The sequence below is a fragment of the Lathamus discolor genome, chromosome 8 (assembly GCF_037157495.1).
Source record: "Lathamus discolor isolate bLatDis1 chromosome 8, bLatDis1.hap1, whole genome shotgun sequence".
Taxonomy (NCBI): Eukaryota; Metazoa; Chordata; class Aves; order Psittaciformes; family Psittacidae; genus Lathamus; species Lathamus discolor.
In genome coordinates, this window is record NC_088891.1 from 1,025,432 (window position 1) to 1,050,234 (window position 24,803).

The following is a 24,803-nucleotide window of genomic DNA, read 5'->3' on the forward strand; positions in this document are numbered from 1 at the left end:
AGCCAAGAGCATGGCTGTGCCAGCATGGCCAGAGCTCCCCTCCTGCCCACCCAACCATGGAAACCAGTGCTGCTCTTCCACCAGGATACTGCAATAGCCAGGAGAAGTGTTTTCTGTCAGCAGCGGTTGGGCTGAGCCTGTTCCATGGGGACAGTGGTGTCAGCAAGTGATGCAAATGGAAAACAAAGAGCAAAGGTGCCTCACCTCCAGCGCACATCGCAGCCCCAGAACGCATCATTCTGACACTGGGTAGTTGCAGCTTTCTTAATAGAGAGCATGATATTAAAAGGCTTGGACAGCTTTGCAATAGCAGCACTTCAAAACCACCATCCCCGTGGCAGACACAGGAACACGCAACAGCTCATTAACCTCAGGGCAGCTTCTGATGCAGCTCATCCATGGGGCCACGCTCCTCCCCGGAGCACCAACAGCTTCCACTCCTGGCAGTGATACTGAGCTGGGAACTGCAGCCTCACCCTGCAAAGGCAGCAGCCCCATGGCCCTGGAGAGTTTGGGGGTGACACAGCCGAGCTGTGTGTGTATGAGCACGTGTGCGTACACCAGTGCTCCTGTGATGCTCCCAGGGCATGGAAAAGCCAAGCAAGCCCACCTCAGATACCCACACTGAGACTTACTGCATCAAACTAATAATTACGAGTGAAAATAGGGCTGAAGTTTCTGGGTTGCATAATGAGGAAGCGCGAGAGCACAAGCCTGGGGGATGCTCAGGTTCAAACCACGCTCACAGCTCCAGCGTGGCGAGTGCTTTGTTCTGCTGCAGGAGCCGTGGCCACAGCTGGGCTGGCAGCTGAACCCACAAAGAGAGGACAGAGCAGCTACCATGGTCCAGGAAGTTGCAGATGGCCTGGAGCAGAGCTGCTGGAGCCAGGAGCTCGTCTCTGCTGTGTGAGCCGCAGAGCACACGGCTGATTAACCCCGCTCGGAGCCCGCAGCTCGCCCGGGGAGGGCGGCACGAACCCACGTTTGAGGCACAGAAGTCAGGGACGAGAATAAAAGGGGCTTTTCAGACAAGGGCAGCACACGGAAATAAGCTGGGAAAGGGAAATCAGGGGTCCAGGTCTGCTTCTGAAGTGGAAGGGTGGAAGGAAAGGGCAGCCACCAGAGCCCAGCTCGGATTTATGTGGGGAGGAATTGGATTGAATTGTGGTTGCTGGCCAGAACCATCAGGGACCCCCATTCCTGCATTCCAACACAGACACCTTCAAGGGCTCTATGGCAGAGGGGAGTCAGTAGAGGATCCAGACTTGACCCCTGGAATGGCCCCATGTCCATGTTCCTGCATGGAGCAGCCTGGCCCCTGCGGGCGACGTCTCTGCTGCACACACACTCACAGCACACAGCCTGCAATTAAATATTAGCACCCTATTAAACACCCAAATTGAGGGGGACCCAATGGCATCACCAGCACCCATCAGGGCAGGAAAACAACAAGCATCAGCAACTCCAGCTGCCAAACTGCCTGCAAAACTGCCCTTGGGTTTAGTGCCAGGTGAGCAGAGGTTCCTGACTGCCCATGGAGGCGGCAGGATGGAGCTCCACAGCCGCAGCCCAGGACACCTGACTCAGGACCGTTCTGTGCCGGCCCTGCCGCCCTCCCATGAGCTGGCCAGTGCCCGGTTCCCCACAAGGGCTGGATGCGGTGCGTTGGTGCTGGGGCTCGCAGTGATGAAAGGGCACCAGTTCCCCCCCCATGTGCTTGTCCATCACCCTCCGCGGCCCCAGAGCAGGGTCACTGCAGCTCGGGCAGCGAGCGCAGGTGAGGTGGAGATTCCTCGAAAGCCACTCGCCAGGCGCCTGCCGGGAGGGACCGAGGCCAAGGGCCGGGCCGGGGCCGGTGCCGGCCCCCTGCGGAGCCCAGGAACATGCCCAGCCACGCTGCCAGCCGGCTGCAGCCCGCTCTGCTGCTGCCTGCCCTGCCCTGCACGGACCAGGCACCCCCGCCCCTTTCCCCACAACCCCCCCACTCCATCCCTCCCCCTGCAATCACAGCATCCCAGCCTGGTTTGGGTTGGAAGGGACCTCAAAGCTCCTCCAGCGCCAACCCCTGCCCCGGGCAGGGACCCCTTCCACTGGAGCAGCTTGCTCCAAGCCCCTGTGTCCAACCTGGCCTTGAGCACTGCCAGGGATGGGGCAGCCACAGCACAATCGCTCCTCACTCCCACCCTGTCCCACACACCTCCCTGCGCATGGTCCAGAGCACCGAGGTTTTAACCTTCAGGAGGTTTGGCCATGCCCTTCCCTGGGTTAGTTCAATGTCACCGTACAAACACCATCTGACTGCAACGAGGACCACTGTGCAAATGCCAAGTGCTGTTTGTACGCCAGAGTCCTCCTCAAACACAGTTAAATCTCTGGGACTTTCCTGTGTACATTTCAAAGCATCCCCTGGTTGCTCCTGTGGCAGGAAGCAAAACCATCTACAGCCCCATTGTGACCACAGCCAGAATCCCCATTTCCCATTTTAATCCCGCTAAGGAGCTGCAGCATCCTCCTGGGTGCCCAGCTCGAAGCTGTGCTGACAGCAGCAGCTTCTGCCCTGAGGTGTTTCCCATCAGGTGCCCCATAAACTGCAGTTTAACACAAGAAACATCCCCTGACATTCCCAAACCAGTGCACTTGTAAGTGTGTTCCAGTGACTACCCCAAAGCCATGCTGGGCACTGCCCGGCGCCACTGACCCAGCACTCAGGGTCTACGCTCAGTTTACACACTGCCAATTCACAGGCAACAGGCAAGATCAGATGGAGCTCTCCATGTAATTCCAGCTTTGAATTCCCCTCGCTGCTTATCAGCAGGGATGCAGACACCTGGGCAAGAGCTGGCCCCATCCATACCGCAGCGGCCGTCACAGGCACTTCAGGGAAGCGATAAATCCCGCAGGAGCCACTGGCACACGATGCCCTGGGCCATGAGGGCAGCCCATGGACATGCTCCAGTGTCTGCAGCCATGGTCCTGCCATTGACTGGAAGCTCCGGATGGGAAGCTGATGGTGCGGATGAGACCCAAGGAGCCACCCAATCCCGAACTGAAGCCCCCGTGAGCGGCAGGATCAGGGGGACATTCCAGGCTCTGCTGCTGCAGGGGGCACCGGCGCAGGAGCTGCGGCACACCGCGCTGCAGACGTCCCCAGCCCATTCTGTTCAGATGGAGTTTTTGCTGTGTCCTTCTTACCCCACCGTTCCGTGCAGTTCTGGCACTGAAGCATCTGCTGGAGGAGTGCCGGACTCATCCGAAGGTGTCCACACACTCCAGAGACGCGTGAACTGCAAGGCCTTGTCTGAGGCTGAGGGCTCCTGAGTGCTCCAGTGCCTCAGTTTTAAAGGGGACACACAAAATGACTGATCACGAGTGTACCCTTTCTGCACACACCCAAGCCCCCCCGCAGAGGTGGGGGTACCTCTCACCCCGGACACACACCTTTGTCCCCTGGGTACAGGCTGTCGAGGGGCTGCCCCTGCAATAAACGGGAGAATTCCTTTGCAGAACTTCAATGACCAACTTGGAGCTCCTCGAGTCGGGTTTACCCACCCCGAAGGAAGCAAAATATTTACCTCGGCATCTTTAAACCCAGTGTGGTGCTGAATGCAGGCCAAGTAACTCTCTCCTCTCCTGCGCTCGGAAGGTTGGCACCATAGTGCAGAAACCAGTCCAGCTCCACAACGGCACAAACCCCTCTCTTGTGGATTCTGGATCCAATTAAAACTATTTCAGGCTTAATGACTTGAGCTGCTGCCGGTGATGGAGAGCTCCAGAGCTTATTGTGGTGCGCAACTCCTTATATTCCCTAAGAAGCAAACCAGGAAGCAAGCGTTCCCTGCAGCAGCAGCAGCCCTGGACCCCAGGCAAATGCTTCAAAGCATCAGTGAGAACCCCCGGGCCAGGGGATCCCCATCTCCATCTTGATGCTCAACCTGGCCCATGCCTTTCAGTGGGGTGCAGGTTACCAAGGACATGAAAGACGGGACAAGCGGAATGACTTGAACCTGCCCGAGGGGAGACTGAGCTGAGCTCTTAGGCAGAAGCTCTTCCCTGTGAGGGTGCTGAGGCGCTGGCACAGGGTGCCCAGAGAAGCTGTGGCTGCCCCATCCCTGGCAGTGCTCAAGGCCAGGTTGGACACAGGGGCTTGGAGCAAGCTGCTCCAGTGGAAGGGGTCCCTGCCCGGGGCAGGGGTTGGGGCTGGATGGGCTTAAAGGTCCCTTCCAACACAAACCGGTCTGGGATTGTGTCAGAGCTCAGCACTGCCTGGCTGCAGTTCCACAGGGACATGCAAGATGTATCAGAACTGTGATGGGTCAAGTCCAGGACCTGACAGCCTCAGACATGCCCTTAAAAAACGTGCCCAAATGAGCTGCACTGAAAACGGAGCGATCAGATTGAAACAGAAACCCCATCTGGACAAAGGGATGCATTTCCTTTTAATGGCTGCTATGAAAGGAAACCAAGGGGAGCTTCTCCCAGCAGTTCAACCTCCTAATTCTCAGAAAGCAATGGAGCTGTGCTGTCTCCAAAGTGCAGCCAGGCATCCCAAGCGCATGTAAAGCCAGGGTATCATGTCTGCAGACAGCCCCCATCCAGCACAGAGTGTGTGCAAGACTGTGCAACTCGAGTTTAATGGAAAGAAGGTTCTGCCTGTCTGTTCCACTTATCCCCATCAGAGCAGGTTTCACATATGATTCGAGTGTCTCTGCCCAAGGAAAGGAACGTGGAACCCACAGGAAGCAGAATGACAATACACCTCCAGCCTGCTCATACAGGCTGGGGAGATCCATGCAAGTTGCACTAATGTGACCCAGTATAAACATTCTGATTACATTTTCCATCTCTGCTGTGTTATTTGCGCTACAAGAACCACTGAAGGGTGTCAGACCATTGTGCATTTCCACGCACACACCTACGGGGCAGAGGAATAAGGGTAAGAAGGTTCCTCATCACTGACCTCAGAGAGGGGCTGGCGGAGGTGCCTGCATCCCGTGGGATATCCCGGTCCCACAGCAGCACTCACAAAAACAGCCCTTGGTCCCACCAGCTCCCAGCTCCTCCTTGGTGTCCATCCCTGTGCGGGTCTCATCGCAAATCCCATCTCCATGGATTCTCCTCATAACCTCCTGGAGCAGAAAGATCACCTCAGTCCCACCTGGAAGGCACAGATCCATCCCCAGCTCCCCTTTGGGAGGGGTGTTTGTGCCAGGCTCTTGGCTGGGCTGGCTCTGAAGGTGCCGGGGACCAATGCTGTGGCCCATGCTCACCCCGAGCAGGGCCTGGGGCACCACCGGTAACTGAGCGCCCTGCCTGGGCTCACCACAACTGGCTCTGCACAAAGAGCCTTCCCCGCCATCCAAAGTGCTGTGCAATGGCTTTGCCCAGCATCAGCCCGTGCATTACTCGCTCAATTAGGTCCTTACTCTGCAGAAATAGATGGGTAAATAGACAGAGGAGAACAATGCTGTCACTCGGAGCTGCTGCAGAAGTGAAGGCTCTGCAGGGTCAGTGCTGACGGCGTGTCAGGAGTACAGGGGGTGGCAGGGGAAGGCGAGCTTTGGCTCTTGTAAGAATTGTCATCTCCCCCTGCAATCAGGGCAGCACCTTTCGCTGCAGCAAGTCTTGTACGGGGCTGATAGAGAAACACATTTCCAGCCGCTCACTATCTCTGAGAGCCGCTGCTCCGTATCTATCACTGAGGTTCCTGTAGTTTAGCAAAGGAAATAGAGGCTCTGGACTGGCAGAGATTTAACTCAAAGCCTCTGTGAAGATGCACGCATCTAAACCAGCCTTAGGAGCACCCCCAGGTTTCAGCAGGGTGCCAAGGCACACTCAGCGTGCCCAGGGCACTGCTGCTTAACCAGCCACGGACAAACCCCATCCTTCGCAGCATCCCTGGGTGCACACAGGGGCTGTAAATGCAAATAAATGGTGGTGGAGGACAGGGGACACCCACCAAGGGGAGATGCAATCACCTGTCCCTCCCAGTGCTCCCAGCTTAGCGCAGGGTGGAACGGGAGCAGCCACACCATGCCCAGCAGGAATGCAGGCATTGCCCCCACAGCCTGGGAGCCGTGGGGCTTCAGAGGGAAGAGATCAGGGGATGTGGAGGAAGAGCAAATGCCTTTGTAATGAACAGAAATCCTCCCCCACCTTCTCCAAACCTCACTGGCCAGTAATCGCCAAAAGATGATGGAACTGGATGAGCTCCAAGGTCCCTTCCAACCCAAACCATTCCAAGATCCTGCAATCTCCCTGAGGCCCATGCAGAGACTGGGCTGGCACAGACCCAGGCTGGGGCTGGGGCACAGGGGAGCTCAAGGGACCAGGCTCCTGGGGAGCTCGTGCAGCACAGCAGGGTCCAGGCACCAGCCCGGTATCAGGGCACAGCACCCACAGCCCCTGGGACCTCTCTGCTCCCAGCAGTGCTCAGCATATCCAATACTAGAGCAAAGAGCCTAGGGCTTGGTGTCAAGCAAGCCAGCAGAAAGCCACTTTAGATAAGGTGGGAAGGGAGGAAGCAATAACCTCTGCAGAGCAGCTCCTGGCTATAATTTCCTAATGCAGGCGTCAGGTCCTGCCCTCCCCAGGATGTGCAGGGTGATGGAGGGCTCTGCTCTGCCCTGCTGATGGCAGAGATGATCCCACCAAGGAAGCAGGAGGCAATTCCCCAGCAGCTCCCCCGGCCCAGGGCACACGGAGCCCTGGACTGACACCAGCCCCAGTGCCCTGCACAGCACCGGGACGGGCAGGGCGTGCTGCTGGGGTCTGCTCCAAACCAAAACCGTAATACAGGAAGAAAACTGCGCACAGGAAGAGCTTCCCACAGCATCCTCCAACAGACGTGTTCATTAGCATTAATTACAGCGAACGTCCTGCACCAGCCAAGGTGATGAAACGCAGCATTAACTGATTAGTAGATGGATTTCATGCCTTGGCCTGTAACCCCGCGCTCTGGAACACGTACACACCACTGCCACATCCTTCTAGCAGCAAGGTCTATGATTACTGTTAACTTCATGCTCTGTTTATGTCTGTGCCATGCTGTAGCTGTTATCTGCAAGCAACAGATCACCCTGGCTCTATTAAAGCGATGATATTTATATCGCAGAGGAGTTGCTCTAATTGCACAAAGGCCCCACAGCCACTTCTCTCACAGCCATGGCCGTTCAGACCCCCGAGCTGCAGCAGCCTCAGGACAGCCCCTCGTCCTCCTGCTGTGGGTTTGTGCCCATGTCCCACCAGCCCCACACCGGGGCCAGGAGCATCTGGGATGGAGCTGGGCAAAGGCACCGGCCACATCCCAGCCTCCTGCCAGGGGGATGTCATGAAACGCTGCCCATCACCGTGGCTTTGCCCATCACCGTGGCTGTCAGTGCGCCTGACAGCAGCCATCGCTGTCCTTACTGCCCAGGGAGCCGCTTCCGAGGGCCGAGCCAGGTTCTGTCCCTGCTCCACAGGGATTGCATAAGCAGCCGGAGTTTGTCCTCGGAGCGCACAGCGGCAAAGGCACGTCAAGGGAAGCGCTCGATCCCCTCTGACAGCTCCTTCCCAACGCGCAGCGGTTGCGACGTGGCTGTTAAACCTCATTTAGGATAGCGGCTTTTATTTCAAAGAAGGTTGTGCAAAACAAGACGCAGCCCAACAGGACTTCAGAACCCCACTGCTGGCGTTAGCGCGGGCTGGCAACCTGAGCGGCATGCGAGGCAAAGTCCCCCATCCCATCCAGATTCTCTGATGTCTGATAGAAAGCTCTAACGCGCAGCCCCAGGCCTTGCTGACGCTGGCAGGAGAGGGGTGGTTTATATGAGCACTTCACTGGCTATAGCCATGCTTGGAAGAAGCAGAGATAAGAGGAAATGCTGTCTCCATAAAGCAGGAGTTATGGCTTTACAAGCTCTTCCCCTGTAGCAGGGTGCTCGCATTCCTGGGGCGGCTGCAGAGACCTGAATCTGAAGAGGTTCAGCTCGTGCCCAGCATCGCCGGGCAGGAACGAAACTGCAGCCCCATAAATCTGGCTGTAATTGTGGGAATGCACTGGGGATGTCGATAAAGAAAAGCCCCGGGATGACACAGGCCTGGGAAAGGTGCTGCTGTAAGATCAGCACCTCTGCCTCACAGAAGGGAAATTGATCCAGACAAAACCCCTCCAAATGATTTGTATTCTTCATATCTTATCAAATCAGTGACAAAGACGTAACAGCGGTAGGTGTAATTTACCTATCTCCTGCAAGCACTAGATCCTCTACAACACGGTAATTGATTTACAGAGCTGGGAGGCAAAACAGGACTACGAGAGACTATTTATTGACTGAGGGGTAAGAAGCCCTCAGCAGGGAAGGTGGGCCCGTCCTGATGGAGAGGCTTCAGAGGGTGCAGGGGGAAGTGGGGGCTTCCAGGGTAACCCTTCGTAGGGCAATGCGTGTAGCAGCTGGAATGTTATACGTTCTCAATCCATACCCTAATTCCTGTTAAGATCACCCCTAGCTGTGGAAAAGCACTTTTAAATATGGCTTTGAAGAGATTAAATACATTAAACATTATCTCATAGATGGGAAGCTGCAGGTGGCCATGTGGAGGGCTGATTCCTGCCACCACCCTACCCCTCCCGCTCACCCCCCCATGTACCCTCGATAACAAGCACTTCGAGGATGCTACTGCCTATTCCAGCATTAGGGAAGGGCTGATGTGCCGCATCTTACCTCCCCGCAGAGGGTTCCCCCAGCCCTGAGACAGCTGCCCTTCAACGTGGGCACAGAACCAGTTGCTTCTTGAGCAACCTCTCTTTTATCAGCCAAGCACACCCTATCTTCAGCTCTTTCCCACCAAAAGGTAATTACCTTAAGAGCTCATTACGACTACAGGATGTGCAATTACTGCCTGGAAATAATGCGCTATTTTTAGCACATCAGAGTAAGAAGTGGCAGATTGACAAGAATTATCCCTGGAGCAGGAAGGCAACCGGCTTTAACAAACCCTCTTTTGGGCTACAAAGAAGTTCCTGTCTCTCTGGGGGGAAAGGAGGTGGCAGCAGACTTGGGCAGGGTCCACGGCTGCCAACTGTCCTCCCTGTATCCCATCCCAGCTCCTGACCATCCTCTGCATCCCACCCCAGCTTCTGCTCGGCCTCTGGCTCTTCTGCCCTGTCTTCAAGGTCCCAGGGCCACCCTGGCTGGGTGCCACCTCTCCTGCTCAGGGCTGGCTGCAGCCACGTGTCCCCTGTCTGCAGTGGCAGTGCCCTGGAGTCACTTATCGCATCAGAGCAGCCCCGTGTCCTGCAGGGATAAATGCCAACAAAGCTCCTGGGGATCCGTGGGACCCAGGGAGGGAAAGAGACCAGTCCTGCCTTCCTGGCAGCCACCAGCTGAACTGGGTGGCAGCACTGGTGGCCACCCCACCACAGACCCACATGGGGCAGATGAGGCTGCCCAGGGCTATGGGAATGATCTTCCCAAAGCCAGAAGCATCTCATTCCCATGGAGACCATGAGGAGCACAAAACCCTCTCACTGTTCTCCTCGGCACCTCTGCACGCGGCAGCCCGTGGTCACCACAGACAACTGCAGACCGGCAGAAACATTTCTGGGTCAAGAGAAAGCCCAGGAGGTGAAACGCTTGGCAAAGCCAATGAGCCACAAGACACGGTGAGAAACGGGCTTCTGCTTTTCCCACTCCACCTCCCAGGTCCCCAGTGGGTTTGTGCATCTGTCCCACAGTGCCATGGGGAACACCACCGCATGCATGGAGCCGAGCAGCCAGACGGTGTCTCAAGGAGCGTTTGCCGATGGCAGACGCAGCGCAGAGGAAAAGGGAAGATGCTGGAGGTTCCTGATGGAACCTGGCAGAGGAGGCATTTCTCTGGGCTGTCCTTTAAATTAGACCAAAAAATACACAGCTTTTACACGACAAAAAGCGCCCCTGTGCCAGGGCGGAGGAGGCACTGACACTGCCACTGGTGATGACTTTTCAAGTCTCCTGCATGATAATCTCCATTTCCAAGGAACCAGCACCCAGAGGGGCCTCGTGACCTAAGTACAGGCTCTGGTGCCATCCCCCTCCATTCACCAGGAACCCACAGCCCAACGCCTGCAGGATGCCCAGCCTATCCCACCAAACCAGTGCCGCACGTCCTGACCGCAGCCTGGTTTGTGCTGGAAAGGACCTTAAAGCTCCTCCAGCCCCAACCCCTGCCACGGGCAGGGACCCCTTCCACTGGAGCAGCTTGCTCCAAGCCCCTGTGTCCAGCCTGGCCTTGAGCACTGCCAGGGATGGGGCAGCCACAGCTTCTCTGGGCACCCTGTGCCAGCGCCTCAGCACCCTCACAGGGAAGAGCTTCTGCCTAAGAGCTCAGCTCAGTCTCCCCTCGGGCAGGTTAAAGCCATTAAATCTGCATCCCAGCCCCATCAACCCTACAGGCACCTTCGCAAGTGCTTCACAAGGCCCCTCCTCGCTGTCGAGAGCTCTCTAGGAACAGACTTTATGACTCCTTCCTAAATCTCAGCTATAAAAACACACACGCAATGCTTGGCTACCTGCAGCTACCTCCTACCAGCCGTACAGTGATGCTCTCTGGAGCCTCTCCATAAGTAATGACAGATACAAGAGCAGTGTAGGATGATGTCAGATATGCTTAAGATGTGTGTGGATTACAACACCATAAATGTTTTAAGGGCTTGAGTGAATCTGTTGCTAACTTGCACCGAGCTCCACTGCCCCTCTCAGCCCTTCCCTCGGCAGCGGATGCCATCCAGGCAAAAGCATCATATTTTCACCCTGGTGCTCTCACCGTGTCCAACACCCTGAGTAGAGGCCAGGGTAACCGTAGTACTTAGAGAAGAATGAAGTGCATTCAGAACAGTCTCTTCTTGTTCCTGCAGTTTATCAGAGGATTTCATTTTCCCAAAGGTACCTAAAAGCCAGCCTGCCATCAGCGCTCACCCTCTCCTGCTCGCTCCGTGCTATTCCATGCCAGCTTGCTCACTTGGAAGAACACACCAGCAAAATGGCACCATATTTCCTTTGCCCAGGCACTGAAGAAATACCAGGAATGGGATCTACATTGACATTTCAGCACTGCCAGCATGATGTGGGCATCCCAGGGCATCCATCAGAGTGAGGTCCAACAGTCCTCTCTCCATCACCGATGCCAAGGGCCATGGTGGCAGACACAAGGAGCCCCTTGGAGAAGTCCCCACAGCCCAGCAGCTGGGACAGGGCTGGATCTGGACTAACCCCAGTGGGTTCCAGCTCCGTGTTATCACATCCTGGGGCCAGACGTGAAGCTCCAGCACGATGTCCCTGAAGCAGGGGCAGGGCAGTGGGGATGAGGACATCTCCCAGGCGATGCTGGTCCCCCGATAACCAGCATCCCTGATCCTCTGTTACCATGGCAATCCCAGCCCCACCAGCCGCACCAAGGCATTGGCTTTTCTCCTCCCTGTGGTGAGATCCATGGAACAAAGCAAACCCAGACAATCAGGCGGTGTCCATGGGGTCACGGTGCAGTCACTGCTTCCGGGATGATTTATGGCTTCCCAAGGCCATGCAGAAGCCAACACTGAACCATTCTAGGTTGTTTCTTACTCTTATCCCATCTCCTGGAAACTGCACAGGGTGTAAAACTGCAGCCCAGCTCATGTCACCTCCTCATCCAAGCATTTATCTCACCACGACCACCAAGCCACTACCAGCTGAAGATGGCAGTTCTCCGCAGGGAGACATGTGGGGGGAATGGGAAATCCTGTGTTAAGAGGACTGGTTGAAAGAACAGCCCATAATTTCAGTTAAGATCCAGCACTGGTGCTGGCTCAGCAAGGAAAACACCAGCACCCTCATACCTGAGGAAGCTTTTTGGCTGCATCTGAGCCCTGGGAAAAGCAGCCCATTCTACAGACCTGGGGCTCAGCATTCACACCCATCCTGGGGAATCCGAACTTTGACTCGGAGTTTAAGCCAAGCAGAGCTCCATTAGCAGTAACAGAGAACCAGCCATGGATCCCAGCTCCCATCACGGGCTCTCCCAGCCGCCTGTGCCAGGCACTGGGCTCTGCTGGGATGCGGGAGCCCCCGGTGCGGTCCCTGCTCGGCGGTGCCTTCCCAGCACCCAGGGACTCATGAGGAAACCCCAGCACAGAGATGAGGCTCAGATAACACATCTTCTGCTCCCTTCCAGGGAGCGAGCAGAAAGCCGGAGGGAGCTGGAAACGCCTTCCTCGAGCGCGCGAGGTTTAACTGCTCACGCTCTGCGTTATTAACGCACTCCCCCGGCACAACCCCCTTAACCAGCGATGCAGGAACCGCAACTGAGCTGCAGCTCGAGCTGAGAAGCCTTCCCGTGGTGGGGCCCCCGGGGCACAAGCCCTGCGCCAGGCTGCAGCCGTGTCCTGCTCATCCCCGCGCTGTCACCAGCGCCAGCGGTGCTTGGGCCCTGCTGCCCCTCGCAGTTACCCCTCGTGGGGACCTGCTCGCTGCTGCTGGGGTTTGTGCTTCCTTGTACCCAAGAATGGATCGGCTCCTCCGCAGACACAGCGCAGCTGGGAGGGCCACGGGGCAGCGGGCGGGCACGGCAGGAGCTGAGGGGATGAAGATGCGATGGGTCCCTGTGCCGGGACAAGCAGAGCTCTGCTGCAGGCTGCTCTGCTGCTCCTCTGTGCGCAACCTCTGGTGCAAAGCAACATCAACCCTGTGCAGTGAAATCGTCCTCTCTGCTCATGGCACCGGCCCTGGCAAATCCATGAATCCAAGCACCCTGCCAAGCCAAGGCCATGTCCCTCTCCATGCACTCCCTGCACCCAGTCCCTCACCAACGTGCCCTCAGAGGAACCTGGATGGCGCAAGGAGGAGCTGTTATCCCGGGTTTGCAGCTCCGGAGGTGGAGCAGGACCCTGCCGAGCCCACAGCTTCCTGTGCTTCCCCCCGGCAGCCCCAGGACACTGCGAGGATGTGACAGGGCTCATCAGCATCAGCTCATGGGCACAGAGATTAACCGTGTCTGAACAGCACCTCTGGAAAGGCCCAGCAGAGCTGGCTGAGGACACAGCATCCGCAACCAAACCAGCACAAAATGCCCCGGACATCATTCCGTGTTCCACTCAATGGCATCCTCGAAACAAAATGCCGCTTTAATTAAAGAGTCCTGCAGAAATGGGAGCACTCTCCAGTACTGGGGGTTACTGAGGAAAGCCTCAGCCTGATTTCCATCCCCCAAGCCCTGTTAGTTGTGGGTTCCACTGGGGCAGACGGGACGACACGACTTTGCCGGGGCTGTCAGTGGGAAGCATCCCCTCAGGGCAGAGGGAAATCACTGTCATTGTTATTCAAGGCAACGTAATCAGTCGGGATTAATTTTGCATTTGCACTTATGCCTAGAACAAAGCCCAGATGTGAAGCTGGGGGACCCTGCACCCAACCAGCACCAAAGCAATGCTAAGGACAAGCAAGCTCCCACTCAGGTGAAAGGAAAGCAGGACAGTAGTGACAAGGATCTGGACCAGAAGACAGAAAAGTCCATTTTGGATCAGGAGAAGAACCTTCGTGCTGAAGGACAGCCCAGCAACAAGGCCAGGTTGGACACAGGGGCTTGGAGCAAGCTGCTCCAGTGGAAGGGTTCCCTGCCTGTGGCAGGGGTTGGAGCTGGAGGAGCTTTGAGGTCCCTTCCAGCACAAACCAGGCTGGGATTTAGGCAGAAGCTTGGTCCTAGAGAGTTGCCTTTGGAGGGAGGTCCAACGGTACCAGCACAAGGGCAGGCGCTGAGGCTGGCCTCCAAAAGCTGTCCCGCAGGATCTCTGTATGGGTGGAACAGGAGGGCCTGGCACAGCGGGGAATGCTCCAACATCCATTGCACCCCCACTGCCTTGATCCTCTCACCAGCATCTCCCACCCCAGCCCTCTGCTGTTGTGTTTTCTACCACATTCCCTTCTCCATTTCCAATGGCCACAGGAGCTCCGGGCCTTCAGGTCTCAAAGACATTCTGTTCTCTTTACATTTCCTTTGGAAAGCCATTGTTGTTTGCAAGCCAGAAATATTCGTCAGCAGGCTATATAGTGCACCTCTAATGAGAGTTAAATCGATCACGGGAAGTACCTGCTCAGCATGTTTATTGTCTAGTTTTCAAATGTAACTGTATTGGATTCCAGCTTTTTTCCCCAGTCCCAATATACCATCCATCTGATGAGCTAAGTGTATAGATAATGTACAGTCACAATCTTTATAAACTCCCTAATCCATGTTCCTGAAATCTCCCTCTAGCTCCAGAATGGCTACATCAATTTTTGCCTTTTTTTTATTAAAGAAAAATTCCATATAGGCCACGAGATGGATATTTCCTTTGGGATCCCAGCTTATGTGCCAAGCTAAAAGCCAATGTGATCTGAAACAGCCCTGCTATAAATCCTCTGAGAAATAGAAAAGCCTCACCGATATGACAGATATGCCACTATAATTAAAGCTGTTGGTTACAGACATTATGCAGCCAAAATAGTCTATTTCCAGCTGCAGCATTGATCACATTTTGACACCCAGCATTAACGAACTGAGGTCTCCCAACGCCACAGAGCCTTTGTGCATTACCACCTATTAAAATGCCTCATGAATCTGGCGCGACACCGGTGCCAGGCGAGTGCTGACCTGCTGCTTCCCGCAGCGCCCGAGCAGCACCAGCTCTCCCCCATGCTCCGGAGCCCAGTGCTTCCTTCTTCACTGCCAGCTAAGAAAGACTGAGATTTGTGCAAACCTTGAATTTCCAATGAGAAGCTGGATGCCGAGAGCTGCCTCTCCCAGGGAAAGAAAATGGGTCTTGGCACGTGCTCAGCTCCGGCGGGACCACAGCCCGGCCGGGAGCAGGGGGAGGCTCCAGCTCTAAACATCTAAAGAAAATAGGTTACCCTTAGGATGTTCAAATCCTGGTGGCTCAGCCAGAGCATGGCCCTGAGCTCTGCAGCGCTCGGGCCCCTTCGGGATGCATTTCCTAACCTGTGCCTCTGCACAATGGGAGGGCACCTTCCAAACCCAGGCAGGTTTTTCTGTCTGTTCCTTTCCTGCAGAGGAGCAATTTCCATTTACATCAACTTTCCCAGTCAGGACCAAAGAATGAACAATTCAGAACAACTCCCCCCAGTTTCCATAAGGAGAACTGGGAGCATCCACTAATGGAAGCACAAAGTTGATCCTCAGTGCAGCTAAAAGAGCCCGTGGCTTAAAACAGGGCTCTGCTCTGCAAAGGGGTTCTGTAAAGCTGGCACCATCTCACTCTTGGAACTAGATGATCTTTAAGGTCCCTTCCAACCCAATCCATCCTGTGACTCTGACGTGTATCTGGAGAGACAGCTGCTGACTTCATCGAGCAAAACAAGACTTTACTGCGGTTCACCCTACACAAGGCAGAGGATGCCCGATGGCATCTTGCATTTTGTGTGTGCGCAGAGCAAACTGCATTCCTCAGGAGATGTCAGCTGCCAAAGCACCTCTGCAGACAGCAACAGTGCTTACCAGCGAGGGCAACCTACATGCACGGTCATTGCCAAAGTGCAATTAAGGGCATGGTACGGTCTGTATCTGTAAAACGAAGATACAGGACGGACAAAGTGCCAAGGGCTCCCCAGGACTGCGCCAGATCCAGCCCCAGCAGTTACAGAAATCCTGCTTTTCCCTAGAAAATCAAGCTGCTCTGCACCTGAACCCCGGTTCATGCCATTCCCTCTGCACTTCAGTCTTGACTTAAGCAATTCCCTCTTGACTTCAGTCTCGGCCAGAATTACACGACAGACACGACAATGTCTGCACCATGTGCAGGAAAACGGCCCCACCAGCCCCCAGTCCCGCAGGTTCCTTTAGAAACAGCCATATCCCAGCACGTCTCACCCGGAAAATTCCTGGGAAAATCAGATCAGTGTAAAATCTGTGCCACGGAGCAAGGGGAGGAAAGAGCACACGTGACTGCCACACAGCGAACTGGGGTGAGGTGCAGCGGCTCCAGACCTCAGCACCGTGCCTCTCCTTTCCAAGCGCTCCTGAACGCAAAAGGCAGCACTTACCCTCCTGTCTAGCAGTGAAACCGCTGCAATGGGTATTTAACAGCTACCTTCAGCTGCAAGAACTCCCCGTCAATGTCCCATCACACACAAAATGACAGACAGGTTCCTTGGAATAGGAGGCGGGTGGCGGTGGCTGGGGACATGCAGAATTTGAGCGTGAGGCTTAAAACCATGTTTTTGCCCTAGAAGCTCAGGTTGGCAGGGGCTGGGCTATGGGCTGGAATTCCATGCACACACAGATCCCTGAATGACAACACCCCATGGGGATAATGGAGGAGGAAAACCATCTCCTGCCCTGCCCTGAGCCCTGCAAGCAGATCTGCCAGATGCACACACAGAGAGGGACCACAGGCGCTTTTGGTGCCTTTAGGCTTGCACAGGGCAAACCAAACCATCGTAAGAGGCTCGGCTTTGCCGGAACATGGCCACGGTTGTCACAACTGTACCCACATCTCCCGGGCTCCATCGGAATGCAAAGTGGCTGCTCAAGGCACCCCCGGTATCCCCCCGAGACCTTCAAAAAGCCTCCTCCTCCTGTGCGTTACCTCACTTTTACGTGGCAGAAGCAGAAAATTTCTCCTTTGAGGCTGCTGCTGCACACACCTTCCTCCAGCGGCAGTCTGTGTCTGTGCCTGTATTTGTCTTCAACACCTCATAGGATGGGAAAGCGATAAGCAAAGTAGTTCCTTCAGGAAGCTGGCTCTTGACGGGGGGATAGCTGGCAGTTTCACAGCGGGTAACGTTGTCAAACACGTAAGAAAGGTTAACAGAAAACAGACATTTCAGCTGAAATAGCAGCACTTGAATCCTTTTCAGTGGGTCTCCATAACAACTTGTGCTTCTGCCTCCCATTAAAATGAGAGTAAATATGTCACTAGTTTTTCAGTGGACATTTAGTGGATGCTTTCCTCAGCTGCCTTCTGTATCCTTTGTATTTAAAATTATATACTTGGAATTGAATTTAAAGGGGAAAAGGAGGTGAAACCCAAGAAGCTTTCAGCTTTGTTACTCTGTCTTCCTGTGCCTTTCAGGCAGTTTGTGTTTCCAGCTGTACATAGGTAAATGCTGGAGCAGGGATGGAAGGATGCTGCCCTGAGAGCCCGCAGCTCCACAGAGATGTAACAGAGCAATAGGTGTCTGCTGCAAATACACTTAAACAAAACCATTTGAATAATCCACAGGTGCGGAAATGTGGTGTCTGGTGCTCAGCACCCCTGGACCTGCAGCCCAGAGGGTCTGCTGATGGACTTCTCACTACTACATCACACTGACGGTGCTGCAGTGGCTTTGCTGGAGCCCCACCAGTGCTGGACCACAAGACCAGGCGATGCTCCGAGAGCCCCACCTGCCGCATGGACCCGTGGCCTCAGACCCAAAATCCGCCTTCACACTTCTGACAACGGGCTTGGCATCAGCCCCTGCCCCGCACCTGGGTTCAGGCTGCAGAAGGGAGGCTTTGGGAGCAGGGAAACTTCCCAGCACAAAGCCTCACGGATTCAATGCTCCCAGCAACCTCCAGCACAGAGCCCATCACCCGGGGTCAGGCCTTCAGATGGGAGACCCACGGCATGAGCAGTGATCTGCTAACCCGATTCCTGGGAAAAGGGATTGGAAACTCTCGGAAGATGAAAACATAACGAACAAATAACCTTCACAGTACCCAGCGCTGCAAGACCCACGGCTCCCCTTTGTGTTGACGGCGTGTTATTAATGGTCCTGTCAGGCCTCCTAATGAACTTTGCGCTTCATGTGGGAATGGGGGGTTTGCCCAAGAGCGCAGTCAAGAGCTCGTTTTCATTTATTTACCATATTATGCGAGAAAGTTCTTACACTCTGAACCCAGGAAACCACATTTCTATGATAGTCTCACGTCTCCACGTCCGTGTAGTGCTACTGGGGTTTGAAACAGAACTGTCCCTTCAGGAAAACGCTTGCTGCACCCAGCGAGGGCAAACCATTTGTTATTTCAAGCCTCTTCCACCACCACTGACACCACAGCAAAGAATTTCAAACATTTCCTCAGACAAGCAGCTCACTCAGAGCAAAGCTGCAGCGGAGCCTCAGCCCAGAGCATCAGTCCAGAGCCTCAGCACAGAGCCTCAGCCCAGAGCCTCAGCCCAGAGCATCAGCACAGAGCCTCAGCCCAGAGCATCAGCCCAGAGCCTCAGCCCAGAGCATCAGCCCAGAGCATCAGCCCAGAGCATCAGCACAGAGCATCAGCACAGAGCATCAGCCCAGAGCACCAGCCCAGAGCATCAGCTCAGAGCATCAGCACAGAGCATCAGCACAGAGCATCAGCACAGAGCATCGCCCCTTCTCAAAGCCGGCTTGCGTTCGGCGACACAGAGAACATGCAGGTAAACACAAAGTTAATACACTGCCAGACCAGCCCCTTGCCCTGGAGATGGAACAAAACACCTTTGGGAAGATGCTTTTTCCAGCCAAGCTGCTCCCCACAGAGGTGGCACCTATGGGAACGGGGTCCCCAGCACCAAACTACCACCTGCACTGCTTTAAGAAGTGCCTCTGTGGCATGTCACATTGTTAACATAGCTTTTCTGAGTCAAGCAAGCCCAACAGCTTCATGTTCAGGCAGTTACCCCTGAGTCCCAGCAAGCGGCTGAGACCCGCAGCCCTGTTCACCCGGACCATCCCTTGTAACCCAGCAGGGGCAGATGCTGGGATGATGTCCTCCGTAAACCAGCAAAAAAACCCAACAATAAAACCACGTATGGAGGTGCCAAGCCCAGTGCCCGCTATTCCACTGCTTGCAGCAGCTTTGCCTCCCCACCAGCATCCCCGATCCATAGACAAGCTCCCCATGCTCCTCTGCCCGTTTGGTGGGCGGTTGGGGAGTGAAAATGAGGGCAAAACAGAGGGATTCATCCAGACAAGGAACATGGGAATATCACCAAAGTAAACTTGGGGTAATCAGTTAAAAAGACTTTAGTTAGAAAGGGAATATTCAGGTGTTACCTAGCAGCACTGAGTCCCTACTCACACACCTTTATCAAGCACAGCCAGAGGTTAACTCTGTTGGCAGGTTTAACCAGTGCCATTATGTGAGACAGAAATAAAACCTCTTCTAACCAGCTCTGCCTCAAGAGCTCCTTTCTCTTCCCCATCAATGGAGAAGCCAGATGACCCATCAGACCGGCCGCGTGTCAGGAGGTGTGGAGCCCGTCCATGTCCCCATGCACTGCTGGGGCGAGCGGGACAAGCCCACCGGTGCAGCAGCCAAAACACACGTTACAAACCCCAGCGAGCAGCTTGGCTCCGGTGTGCGCCGCGGTGGAGGGTGCTGAGCCCGCGCCCCGCGCCCGGGCAGCTTCCCCATGTGTAAGTAAAAATAGAAAGACATAAATTAGCCACAACAGGCGTAGGAAGAGCCCGGCTGAGGAAACCCGACGGATCCCAGCAAGACGTGGAATATCTGCGCTCGTGAGGGAATGACCTTCAAAACTCATTCACCGCTCGCAGCCTGCGCCGTGACGGCTTTTCTCACTTGCCACCACATTATCCATTCCTCCTCGGTACACTTTAATTCTGCACAGACTATAAATACTTGGCTCATAGGGCAGGAATGGAAAACAAATATTTAAGGGAGGTAACCTTGCTTGTGAGGGTGCTACATTGTACCTTGGGCCAGGCGTGCTCTACACCAGGATTCACTGTTTACTGTGCTGAACATAAAATAAGGCACTGAAATACGTGCTCAAGTAGTATTTTCTCTTAAAGAGAAAGAAAGACGCGCAAGATGACGACAGCTCCTTGGAAAATTATCTTAAGGACAGAAAATCCAGATTTTTCTTAACTGCATTGCCTACACTTTCCCTTCCAAATTACGGGTTTCTGTTTAATTTGTACTAAAAGCAGCCTCTGAGAGGTTAATTCGTTTTCCTCACGCAGAATAAGGCCGGTCGCCGTTACAGGTACCTACCGGGTCACGCTTCACAGCCCAAGGGGAGCTGAAGGGGGACTTGCGGCTGTGGCCATCCCCCCGCCGTCACTTGCCCAAATCATCGTATTTATCCATTTGGGGCTATTTAAGCAAAAAAGCCGGTCCCGTCCCGTCCCCCCTTGGCCACCCCCCCGCACCATCCGGTCACGGTTCCCAGGCACAGGCGCTTGGAGCGCGTCACCGCAGCGGTGCGACCGCTCCGCAGCTGCGGGACAGGATGCAACGAGGGGCCGCGGGGCTGGGGGGGACACGGGACGGGACCTGCTGCAGCCGGAGCCACGCGGGTCGCCTTCACCCGAAACTCTGCCCTGGACCCTCCGCTGCCACGGGCAGGGCTGGAGGCAGCCGGGACCGGCGGCGATACCCGCAGGGGCTGCAGCGCAGGGACCGGGACCGGCCGGAGCCCGGGCGCTCCTCTCCGGCACCGAGGCCCCGCCACTGCCGCGGAGGCGCGGAGCGCGGTTTGTAGGAATCCCACATCCCGCGGTGCCTGCGCGCCGAGCCGCGGCCCCCGGCAGCGAACGGCAGCGACCGGGCGGGAGGCGGCCCCGGGTCTCGGTCCTGCTCCCGGTCCCGGTCGATGCGCCCCGTTCCAGCCGCTCTGCACCGTTACGGAACCCATCCGCTCATTAGAGCAGAACCAGGCGCTACCGAGGGCGGCGGGGGCCGGGGAGCGCCCACCCCAGCTCAGGGCACCCCCGGTGCATCCCTGCCCGGCGGCACTTTACTTCGCACCGAAGTCCTCCTCCTCCTCCTTCCCCCCATGCAGCCGGCTGAGGGGGGAGAGCACCGCGCCGGGGCTGCCCCCGCTCCGCTGCTCTCCGGGGACGGCGGGCGGCTCCCCGCGCCATCCCCGCACGCCGCCGCTCTGGGGGGGCTCAGCCCCGGGGCTCCGCTCCCGCGACCACGCTCCGGTCCCCGGCGGGGCTGAGGGCGCGGGGGCTGTCTTTGTTCGCGGCGGCGGGGCAGGACCGGGCCCCCCCCCCGCCGCTCCGCTCCCTTTGTCCGCCGGGGCCCCCCGGTGCGGGGCCGTCCCTCCCCGCGCCGCCGCTGACCTGGATGGTGCAGGTGTACTCGCTGTCGTCCAGCAGCCGCACGGTGCAGTTGTACTCGCGGTCCAGGTTCCTGCTGCTGCCACTCATCCACCTGCTCAGCATCTTCCCGAGCCGGGCGGCGGGCGCTGCCGCGGAGCCTCCGCTCACATCCCCGCTGCCGGCGCGGTGCGGTGCGGAACGGTGCGGAACGGTGCGGAGCGGCGGGGCCCGCCCCCCCCGCCCCGCGCCCGCCTGGGTCCGGCCCTGCCCTGCCCCCGCTGCGGGCCGAGCGGCGCGGAGCGGCGCGGAGCGGAGCGCAGTGCCCGTGCCCGGGCCGCGGCGCTCGGCGGGCGGGAGGAGGCAGGCCCGGGGGGGGCCAATCTCGGCGCCGCGGCGGTGACGGGCTCCGCCGCAAACCAATGCGGCACGGGCGGCGCGGCCCCGCCGCCTCCGCGGGCAGCCCCGGGCGGGAGGGAGGGGGCTTCGCTGGCGCGGAGGGGAGGGAGGGTGCGGGGGCTGCTCGCGAGGGGCTGCGCCCGCCGGTGGGAGGGGACCGGGGCTCCCCGGGGACACCCCGAGGGGCTCCGCTGCGGGAGACCCCCCCTCGCGTCCGCACCCTGCGCCCGCAGAGGGGCTGCCCCGCACCCGGGCTGGTGGGGGGGCAGCGGGGCCGGGGGGGGGGCAGTGCCTCGGTCTGCCCCCCGACACAGAGTGGGGTCAATAGGTTGGAATTCCCCCACGGGGTCAGCTACCACCGGCCCTGGTCCCAGCCCAAGCACCAGGCTGGTCCCCAGGGTATGGGCTTCTTCCTTGGGGCTCACTCGCTCAGAAGGAAACTTTTGAAGCCCTGGTTATTAGATAAAATGGACTCCAAAAGTGCCCCCATTGCTGGGCTGCAGCTGGCGCTGCTCCGGAGACGTGAAACACCTGGTGGTGGTGCCAGCAGTGACCAGGGAGGGATGGGAGCGCAGCCAGCGGGACTGCAGAGCTCTGCCTCTGCCTCTGGCCATGCCCTGATGCGTGTCTCACTCCCATCTGTGGCCATCCCTGCCCCACTGAGCGGTTCGGCGGTGCTCCCACCACCCCCCTGCTCCACACACGCTGACAAATACCGGTCAGACACACAGCGAGGTCCACGTTACGCTGCCTCGTGTCTAACCCGTGGCACCATGGGCCCTGGCCCTGCTGTGCCCTCTTGGCTTTGCCTGGAGACTGACGTTCATCCCTTCTGGCAGCCCCTGTCCTCCCTTCATGAGCCCCAGCCTTAGGCTCCAACTCTGCAGCTGACTCGTCCCTGTATTGTATCTGCTCCAATCTTGCTCATTCCCTGCTTCCCAGCCAGAAAGGCTGTTTACAAAGCCACATTCCTCACCTTTCCCTGGGCAGCGCAGGCTCCCTCCCCACCAGTGCCCCCGTCTCAGGGGGCAGCATCCCCTCCTGCATCAGCAAACCTCTTCCCAGCTCCACTTTTCTGGACTCTCATACCCCTGACACAGCATCCTCGCTATGGGGAGCCCACACTCTGGTGTGAGGGGCTGCGATCCTGGTGCTTTTCTTTGGGACCGCACAATAGGGATTGTCTCTGTGATGGGTAACAGAGATGAGGCTTTCCCCCATCCCCAGTGGGCTGGATGCTCTGGGTCTGCCCATCAGGACACACCCCCCACCACCCTGCTCACGGAGGGACCACAGAGGCTTGGTTATCTTGGTATAAAAGAAGCAATTAATCACGATGTCCAACTAACGCTCATGACAGAGTGGGAACAGGCTGCTGCAGGCAGTGGTGCTGCAGCAGTGGGGCAGGGACAGCGGGCAGCATCCTGGAGAGGACGTTATTCCCCTGGGAAAAATGGTGGCAGAGACATGGCCTGTGTGGGCTGCCTGTCGGGAGACCGGATTGTGCAGCTCGCGGGAGGGTGGGCTGAGCCCGCGCGCTGTTGGGAGGCGTGATGCAGAGCCCAGAACAACAATGGCGCTGTTCAAAAGCATGGGACTCGCTCCTGAACCATCTGGGCACTGTTACAAAGATGCTTGTATTCACTGAAGTAGCTGCGACTTCGCCATGGATCCCACTCGGCATAAATTGTTCATCTGCCTCACAGCTCCCTTCTGAACCAGCTGAACTGCTAGCGAAGAATGGGATCCTCGGCGCTGGCAGGTGCTGCTTTCATCGGGAACAGAGGCTCCGGAGCCAGCTGAGCAGCTTTAATGAAGAGCATTCACGGGCGCCTTTGTCAGGGAGCCCTCGCCCGTGCCACGCTCCGGTGTCGGCCGCGCTCCTCGACCCAGCGAGGGCTTTGCTGATGGTCCCGCTCTCAACACAGAAACTCCTCTTTATAGAGACCCTTGGCAGGAGCCCCTTGACTGAGCCCATCTCCTCAGCTGCATCCTCAGAACAGGGAGCTGGAATCTGAGGGCATCTCTGCTTCTCTCTCGAGCTACCTAAAAGGAAACCTAAAAGGCTTCCACCAAGCGGATCAAAGGCTGGGAGGTGCCTTTATAAAACACCGTTCCCCAGCTCCCATTGCCAAGGCCGCAGCTTTGACGAGTAATGTCCTTTTGTTTTCTTTTTAATAATGAACACAGCAAACCCCACAAATTCTCCACATTTGGGTTCTCCGCTACTGGCAGTTTTCAGTTGAAAGATCCCAAGCGCAGCTTCCCAAATGCGTGTTGCAAGTGGACTCTTGGATGTATTTGTTTTCCAGCAGGTTAGGGACTGTTTACTGAAAACCAAACACATCCGTACTAAACAGCCACTTACTGCCTTACTTTGCATTTCCGTGGTGCAGTAATAGATGAGGCACTGACAAAGTTAACGCTGCTGCAGCCTGGTGTGCCCAGGTGATGCTTGGGAAGCACTCAGCTGTGTGAATATTCACTGTTGACAGGAGCAAAGACGCAACAAGTGCCTTAAATTCAAAAGCAACGCTCTGCTTTCTGCCTGCCTCGGGTATTTCAGTGCACAGCCTTAAAGGACGGCTGCTCAGCTTTAAAGTACACCAGTGTTTGTAAGGAATAACTACTTGTTGTGCTCAAGATGACCAAAATATGCAGCTCTGATGTGTCTGGCGTTTCTTCTTTAGACACCTTCTGCATTTTCTTCATCGGGAGGCAGGAAATGAGGCTGTCAGCTCTGCTTTGCTTTTCAGCAGGTACCTGCATCTGAAATGATAGAAAAGCAGCGTTTCTTATCGTCTGAGCTCCAGCACGAACCCAGCACCATCCACATGGGATGTCAAAACGTGGCCCAAGCTCACAGGGTTTGCCCATCATTTAAGCAGTCAATAGTGCTGCCAGTGTGGTCATTATACCTCCAAATCAGCTGAAGTCAGTCCTGCTCTGTTCTCCCAGGTTGTCTGCGGTGGGATGTGGGTATCGATTCAGCAGCTTTCAGGTGCTCTCAATTTTCTATACACTGAGAAGGGACAGAAACCGAAGAGCAAATTCTCTCTTATCCCTTAATTACTTGTTGTTGATGAAAAGCTTTGGAGAAGAAGACTTAGCGTGTTTTCAAATACCTAGATACGGCAACGAGCACATCTGAGTTCCCTTCCCTTTATTTGCTCTGGGTCTGGAACAAATGCTTGCATATTCTTCACACCATATTTTTCTACAGTCACAAATGATTATAAACACTTTGGTAACCGGCGAGGGACCCATCACTGGCTTTAGGCCAGGATTTGAGAGTGGCTTGGTGCTTACAGACAGGAGGCTTTGCAGGGGATGCAGAGGAGGGAGTATTCCACCATCAGTTAATGTCTGTGGAGTGCGGAA

At 56.3% G+C, this 24,803-nt stretch overlaps 1 protein-coding gene across 2 annotated transcripts in view; it reads right to left on the reverse strand.

The window, feature by feature from the left end:
- FRMD5 (FERM domain containing 5) overlaps nucleotides 1-21,203 on the reverse strand; it is a 66,240-nt gene extending 45,037 nt beyond the window's left edge. Inside the window, exon 1 of one of the 2 annotated variants that reach the window (XM_065688687.1) lies at nucleotides 21,048-21,203. In XM_065688687.1, the coding sequence (XP_065544759.1) occupies nucleotides 21,048-21,149 (102 nt within the window). In that variant the 5' untranslated portion in view covers nucleotides 21,150-21,203. The remainder of the gene's footprint in view (nucleotides 1-21,047) is intronic. The other variant, XM_065688685.1, reaches the window with a different exon arrangement.
- Between the last annotated feature and the right edge of the window lie 3,600 nt (nucleotides 21,204-24,803).